This window comes from Monopterus albus, unplaced genomic scaffold (assembly GCF_001952655.1).
Source record: "Monopterus albus unplaced genomic scaffold, M_albus_1.0 scaffold52.1, whole genome shotgun sequence".
Lineage (NCBI taxonomy): Eukaryota > Metazoa > Chordata > Actinopteri > Synbranchiformes > Synbranchidae > Monopterus > Monopterus albus.
In genome coordinates, this window is record NW_018127932.1 from 128839 (window position 1) to 137297 (window position 8459).

General features: G+C 39.5%; 1 protein-coding gene across 1 annotated transcript in view; it reads left to right on the plus strand.

Moving 5' to 3' along the window:
• LOC109961194 (uncharacterized) overlaps window positions 1-8459 on the plus strand; it is a 24373-nt gene that overhangs the window by 14906 nt on the left and 1008 nt on the right. Inside the window, exons 2-5 of the mRNA XM_020601866.1 lie at window positions 7840-7883; window positions 8048-8111; window positions 8229-8266; window positions 8372-8459. Of these exons, the coding sequence (XP_020457522.1) occupies window positions 7876-7883; window positions 8048-8111; window positions 8229-8266; window positions 8372-8459 (198 nt within the window). The 5' untranslated portion in view covers window positions 7840-7875. The remainder of the gene's footprint in view (window positions 1-7839; window positions 7884-8047; window positions 8112-8228; window positions 8267-8371) is intronic.

Consider the following 8459-nt stretch of genomic DNA (forward strand, 5'->3'; position numbering starts at 1 on the left):
AAAGAGTGTTTTGTGCCTCTTTTTAATCATTTTAGATCTCTGTGGTCTTTGTGTCTCGTTTTAATCATTTTCCCATTTATATTTAATTGTGGCCATTTAGCATCTCTTTGTTCTTGTTTCTCTTTGTAGTCACTTTTGTCTGTTTTTACTTGGTTTTCCTATTATGTTGTTTTGCTTGTCCTAGTGCTCATTTTGCATCTCTTTATGGCTGTGTTGCATCTATTTGTTGTTGCTTGACTTTCCAACAAACACTGTTGTCACTGAATACAGACGCTCTGATCCAGGGGCCCCTTGATTCCTTGGGCCCCTGCGCCTATGCCTTGTCGGGAATCCATCCGTGGTTGAAATGCATAGAAGACTACATACAGCCTGCAATATGGTGCCAAGCAGCTTTTATTTCATGAGCTGTTGAACTGTTTAATGTTGTGGTAAAAATATTGAGCACAGAAGTGCTGTTCTATTACTGAACTGATAAAATCTGCCAAACAAAGTTATAACATGTCTTTAACTCTGCTCTGTGCATCTTGTTTGAATAAAATTTGAATCAAAGAAGCACCATGGACATTAATGAGGAACTAAAACTTGCACAATTACAAAAAGTACATATATTAGTTTAACGTCTGTCATTTTGTTCTTATATTTAGAAACATCTAGATCACAGTGAACAACCGTATAATATCACAGCAGCACATCACTCCCTGTCTATGTCTGAACAGTTTGACTGCACACTATGTGTCTGTCTAATATATAAACTTGTCCAACAGCAATAATGTTAAGATAACAGTGTAACACTGATGCCAAGCTGGTTGGTTTCAGAGGAAATTAGGATCATGATCATTATTGTTGTTAGTTTAGTTTAGTTTGGCAAAACACCACTAGGCAGTGAATTTGTAAAAAGCAATTTTGCTGCCAACAGGATTTGTTGCTGCCTGTCTGGGCCAGGACATTCATGCAAAAGAGACTTTTTAATATCAGTGAGGTTTTCCTGGTAAAATAGATCTTAAATTACAAAAAAACAAAGCAAAACAGTGCTTCCCTTTAACTTAAATTGAATACAGCAGTGAGAAAGTGGCAGCAGGTTATCACGTATCAGTGATGGTGACTCATTTCTTTTTCATGCTGTGTCTCTTTTCTGTGCTGTTGTTTGCGTGCATTCTGCAGGTATATAATTATGTATTGAAAAGGTTGGAGCCAGACTTTCCACAGTGCTGTTGTATGCGTACATTCTGCAGGTATATAATTATGTAATGAAAAGGTTGGAGCCAGACTTTCCACAGGGCACAGTGTGGGAACAAGCAGGGTCAGGGAGCATGGTGCACGGTGGCAACAAACTACAGAGATAGATATCTAGGAACAGTCATCATCTACAAATGAAAGTCTGCTGGTGAGGTCTGACTCACATCCTCCGACTGTGGCTGAGGGCAGTTCACATGGCATTGACTGATGTGTAATGAGCAACTTCGCAATCTGACATGAGTGGAGGTTGTTATAGCAGCTATGGATAATGAATGATGGATAATGTAACAGGATTCCTTAAATCCGATTATAATTTGTCATTGTGATGTGGTTAAAAATTTATCTGAATTATACACAGGGGCAAGTAGTCACTGTCAGTAGTCACTAAATATTGCAAGTAACGCTGCTTGATAAAAGGAGGCATGTTATAAGATGACTGAGACATTGTATGTATTGTGTTTTCAAATAAATGTTAAATTTAAGATGTAGTTAGGAAAACTTTACAACAGTAAGTTTACATTGGGAAGTTTCCTTCTACTGCAGATTTTCAATTGTAAGATGCTGGAAACTTAAATCAGATGCTCAGAGTTTGGGGGGAAATAAAAGTTTTTTGACAAATTGGCCCCTCTAAATTGAGAAACCGCATAGTTGTAAAGGCAACCCTGCTAACGAGAATAGCCCTGCTCCAATTAGCTGTGGATAAATGATGAAGGCCAAAGATTAAGTAATCATTTGAAGTGAATTTGACATTCTTTGTCACCAGGGAGCCTGTATTTATACTTTGGCTGTGTAACAAAGAAACTACTACTAATTATAAGATTGACAAAAAAGAGGTATAAATCAGAACCACTGAGGAACAATTAACACTTTCATTAATCTCTACATAATCTCATAGTCTGAGCTTTTTATGTCTTATGATAAAGGAGTATTAACTTCAAAAGATTGGAGTTTTTAATTATATTAAATAAACAACTAAAAGCGGACAGCAGATGAAGTTTCATCTGCCGACATAACAGCACAGTGCGGGCACATTTCTTTAATAACGATGAAAGCGCGACGCTCTAGTAACCGAATCTCTCTGTAGCGGGCAGCTTTCCATCAAGGAACAGCAGGATCCTCTCTTTAACCATGGAGCATCAAGACAGATGGGATGGTGACACGCTAACTGAAACGTACAAATTCAGAGCGTGACACACAGTGTGAAGATTTCTGTGATCTTACACAGTCTATACAGTGTGTTGTGTATAATGAGGGAAGGGAAAACAGAAGGCAGTGTAAAGAACATGTGTAACAACTGTACTTACTGTTAACACCTTCACTGCGCCTCTCTGTTATCATGACGATGTTTCTGAGGATGTGCTCTGTACTAAGTGTATTGAGCTGAAGGCTCTGTGAAGAATTCTGTGGTGTGGAGGGTCAAAGGTTAAAGGTTAGAGGTACTCCAGCTGGCAGCCAGGGCTGCAGTGGACCCCACTGAGGAGGCATTCAGTGACTGGAGCAGGAGGGAGGAGATGGGGCAGCAGAGCAAGGGAGGAGGCTGAAGTTGATTCTCGTTCTTTTAATGTACTTTACCCTCAAGGCCTTTTTCCTTTCTGACATGACTCACCACTACGCTCAAATGTTAATAAAAGCTGAATATCTTTGTATTACATTGTTTAGTTCTGTTTATTTAAAATTTAAAGCAGCTACAATCAAGATTTATATTAACAATGGAGTCAGACAGAAAGAGGAAATTTCCTCTTTCTGTCTGACTCCTGGTCCATCTCCCCTCCTCTGCCTCAGTCCCCTCATTTTACCCCCATAAAATGCCAGCTATATATTGAGGAGACATTTTATTAAGCATTACAATTAAAACGTGTTAAAGGCTGTGTTGAAAGCAGAAGTGGCTGTTGTGTGACTGTTGAACAGATGGTTCCCTAATTCTTTCTTCCTAAGTCTGACAGCTCTCTCTTCACCAGACTGCCATCACTACTTTTCATGTTCTTCCCTGCTCTTCCATGGCAGTCCTTCCCTCAGCCCTGTAATTTATGCAGTTAAACTCCACCATGAGATGTCTAATGTGTGTTTAATGAGTGTTGGTGAAGCATCAATTAAGTCAATTCTACATCATTGACTTAATTTTAGTTATTTAGAAAACCCCAGCTTTCCAAAATATTGTGAGTGTGGGGGGATATGACGGAAGACTGAATAAAGACGGAGAAGCGGTTAGCCTCAAATACAGGCCTGTGCTCTGGGACAACCTTTATGGGATTTACTGATAGTAATGATGGAGATGAGGTTTTTGTGCTGATGATTGTTTTAGTATGAAGGAGTGACTTTCCTGTTTTCATCCTAAGCATACAATATGTTCATTATCACAGTTCAAAGAGAGATACAGTTTAAATGTGGAGCCTGATGTCTCCAGCCGATTGCCGCCTGTTAAATATACTATTTGTTTCTTTACCAGTAGAAAACTCTTGATAAAGATGCCACTGTAAGTCAAGTTGAAACATGATGGCTGCATTCCTCACAGTCTTAGCAGTAACAAGCTGTTATTGGGTTTCGGGCAGAGCCAGCCAACTTCAGATCCTGTACTGAAGTTACAGTTTGAATAAAGTGCTGTCATCAGTGGCAGTGTTATATTAATCTAGTGTATATGACTATGCGTTGTGCATCTGTGTAAATATGCGATACTGCAAACTATATACGTATGCACATTCGTGCTCGTACACACCCAAACACTTCATGCAACAATTGTGTAGCAGAAGCAAGTACAAAATGAAGCCAAGACTGTACATGTAAAAATGGTAATTTAGTGCAATATTCATTTTATTGGCTTTCCTCATCAGCTGCTGCAAGCCATAACATTTGGTGCATGTTTTCTAACCCGGAATTATGTGCATAAATCATGGCTTAATGCTGCGTTTAAATAGTTACAGACAGGCAATTTATTCTTGGCTCTCTCCTTGCATTTTGTGCAATAACCTTTTGTGTCTGTATGTGTGTGCGCTTCAGTTTATTGCCAGCAATCAGTACTTGTTGACTTGTTCTAGTTTTTCCTGTTGCTCTTACATTTTCTAAAAAGCACATGATACGTACATGTTCACGCATCGCACTCAATAGCAGGAAATATGTAGTTTGATGGAAAGAGGAAAACATACTTGCATCTCAGGTACTTGGCAGCTCAAACCAAACCTCTGATGGCTTCTAGAGGTGTGAGAGCACAGTGTGTACACACCACGTATAACGATTCAATTATCATCACATCACCTGTGGCTATAGTTTGAAAGAAGAGACGCTTCTTGTTTTGCCTCCAGGCTTGATAATTACGTTACATAAACTGCTTCACCTCCAAAGAAAGGTAACTACAAAACAGTAGTGACACGTGGACCATATGTCAATACAAAGTGGCCACTTGTACACACATCAGCATGATAATATCTGCCAAAAGCCACAGATATGGCCTCTGGGAAAAATGTATTTGATTTGTACTTTGAGTTTTTAGTGTGGCTCGTGTCCCTTCTGCTAACATGGAGGAGGTGGGATTTATGACCTGTAACTTCAACCAGCCTCCAGGGGGTGATCGAGTCACAGTGCCTTCACTTCAGGGAGCTCTTAACCTGTCCATCGTTTTTACAGTTCATGTCAAAAATTAGATCAGATATTCCATATTTGTTTAGTGAAATCTATGCTATGCCAGCAACCAGTTAGCTTAGAATCAAACCGGAGACACACAGAAAGAACTAGTCTGGCTCTGTCCACGTTGCATTTCTTTAATGTATGCAAAAATAAGTGTAAAAACAACAAGCTGCTATGCATATAAGCTAATTGCTCTGGTAAAATAATCCTTTAAAAAGTTTTGATATTAAAGATGGACATGTTACAAATAGTCTTTGAATGAACGAGTGTTGCTCTAAAAAAGCACCAACTTTTCTACTAGTATTGCTTTTAAACTTTCCAGCACTTCATCAATTTGATGGAGTGAGATTCAATTCAGTCCAATGGAGACCAACTCATTTCCTGAGTCACAGCGTTCTGCCAGCCAGAGGCTGGTTAAACCGCAGACGAGTATGTTTTCCTGTAAGCCTGTGGGACAATCAGAAGTTTAGGGAGCAGAGACCTGTGGTTATTCTGTGCTGGTAGTTACTGGGCCTCACATGAAAGTTGTTTCACTGATGTGTGCAGAACACAGGGGGTGAATTGGTGAAAGCTTCAGCACACTTTATCCATCAAACCTCACTGTCAAGGCTCCGAGCTGCGGGTTGACTTCTTCCAAGGTTGTGGTTTCTGAGAGACTGACGGGGCATTTCCATAATAGCTCACATCTCCTGTCTTCTTGTCAGTTTAACTGGCAGTTTGTGACCAATATGAATCTGGCATTATTTTTATGATTAGTTTTATAAAGACAAACTTGTTTAAAGAGATTGACATATTGGGAACTTCGCTTCCTTGCTGGAGCCCTGTGTTAGACTGGCGACCTGTCCAGGGTGTACCCCGCCTCTTGCCTAATGTCAACTGGATGGATGGATGGATGGATGCTTCCTTGCTGAGTTCTTTTTCTTTATTTCTCTCATTATCTGTATGTTAAAGATGGTTGGCTTCATGTATCATACAGACTGTAATTGCCAGAGAAAAAGAAGTGACTGGCTTTATTCAAAGGTAATGAGCTCAGTCTGTCAATCTGACTAATTAATATATTATTTCCCATTTATTTAATCTGCACTAAAGCCAAAGGGTAAAAACAATTAGCAGTTTTATGGAGGCCACCTTCACACAGGGCCAGACTAGCTGCCCCCCCCAATTTTTCTTCAGTCTTTATTCCACGCTGCTGCCTAAAGCTTCATAGTTAACATACAAACAGGAGACTAGTACATCAAACTCTTATCAAGAAAGCAAAAGCCAAATTATTCCTATAAAGGTGTTTAGTATTAATACAGTGCTAAAAACAGAATGAACCAGTAGAGTTTTGCTGTCATTAGTTCACAGACAGCCTTTCCAGACTCTTTGTGTGCAAGACTGTAGACCGACCACTCAGTGACGTGAGAGTGGGGCTAGTCGAGGGGTAGCACTGGACTTGTACATATGGATCTGATAGAGAGGGCAGATAATCAGCAGACATGGTGGAGCCATCCCTTTAACAGGGCAGGAAGTGTGTCGCATGTCTGTCTGCTCCGGTTCTACTGTACAGTGTATGTGTCTGCTATTACTGACACTGTGGGGACTCGAACCTCTTTACACTGTGTAAATCACTGAATTTTAGGATGACACCTTGATTTAAGGTTAGGGTGAGGTTAGGGTTAGGCAGTGGTTAGGATGAGTCTCCAGGAGATTAATGTAGGTCAGTGTAAAATCCAGAGAGATCAAAGCAAATGTGCATGTGTGTTTCTGTGCATTGGTTGAATCCTGTTGACATGAGACATTATTGATATATTTGTTAACTTAATGATTCACCTACTGTCATATGAACAGCAAAACAGGTGTAGTGAAGAGTTCTCGCAGCTGCTATGACAGCAGTAGTTAGTTGCAGGAGGAACGGCCAGACACTGATTTGCTAAGGTGAAATGAAATCATATTCCTGGGGGCCTGTACATTTTATACTAGGTATATTAACTAAGTTAGTTTATGTCAGTGTATGTTAACTTACACATAGTATCACAGTAAAAGATTTGCTGTTTTGGCTGAATATCAGAAAAAGTTATAATTTAAACTATTTATTTATACAAGGCTGTTTTACAGTATGATCTAGGCATGAACATAGATTAGAGAGAACACATTCAGCAGTTGCTTCAGTAAGTGTGGTGCCAGACCCTAAGGTCACAGACTGATCATCTGCCTCCAGTGTGTCCTCTGCATGTGATGGGTAATTAGTTGTTTTAAACAGAGGATGGAGTCTGTTGGCATCTGTGAAAAAAAGCCAAATATTGACACATCTCTGAATAATATAATATATGCACTGACCTTTCTGCTGACTAACTTATTGACCAGTTAACATATTAATAAAATCACTGGATCTCAGTTACATTAAAGCAGAGGCTGTATAATGCTGCTGTGTCATCTACACTGACACTCAGTTAGTTCACAGTTCCTGAAAAAGTGAAAAAGGTTACAGCTATATTATTATTATAACCTTTATATATTCAGGTTAAGTCCAACTGAGACTGAGACCTCATTTTGAAAGGAGACCTGAGTATGTGTAAACAAGACTAAAGGTCTACAACTATTCTAGCAACTCTTTGAGGCTGTGCTTACTTTGCGGCCTTTGAGTGACTTTATTAACATGCTGGTGTTTAGCAGGTATCCAGTCAAGGTCTTAGACACACTGAAATATAATAAAAGATGATAAAATATGTAAACGTAGACAAAACTCAGTTAAAGCAAGTGCACGGATAAACAGAATTATTCTGAATAATTGTATATACAGTACAACACACTAACCTTTATTAGACTTAAAATCTGACTGTAGCTGGTGGCACTACAGACTAGATAAAGGAATGATGAGTTACTTAAAGCTGACTTCCTGTATTCACAAGGTACAAAGGTCAGAAAAATCTAACTAGTTTATTGGTGTGACTGTGGTCCGTTTCCACAGCAGATGAACTGAAGGGAAATTTTCTTTTTATTCAGACCCCAGACATTGAGCTGACAGCAAAAAGAGACACCATGTTCAGGTAAGACAACTACAGAGGGTTTCTGACTGTGATTGCAGCAGCTGTTAACCTGGTTATTATGCCTGATTACGCATTGATTGTATGGTTTCCTGCCTTGACTGGGAAAGGGACTGCGTTGTGACGTCTTGAAACTGGACATTAATCCTGATTCATTTCACTTGTAGGTTCTCTCTAATAGTCTGTGTTTCTCTGATGTGTGGCATCACAGCAAAGCCATATAAACCCTGGGTATGTAGGCGTATTACACTGTAAACTCTACACCTTACAATTATAGTATAAATGATCATGTTTGGTCACTAACTTATAACTGGTCAGTGTCACTTAATATATATGCTCTTTTCTTAGAATAAACTTCCAGATGAAGCGTTCCAGGATACCATTATGTAAGGTGTCATTTTGTTATATTAAATTGCAAGTGAATAATCTCTTAGGTGGTGGAAATGCAGACTGCGATAAGATAAATGAGGACTGCTTGATAATCATTTCAGGTCCTTGGATGGCAAAGAAAAGATTCCCTGGGGAGTGGAAGTGGAGCCTCCGGAGGACAAGGATGAGACTCAGTATGACATCGACCCA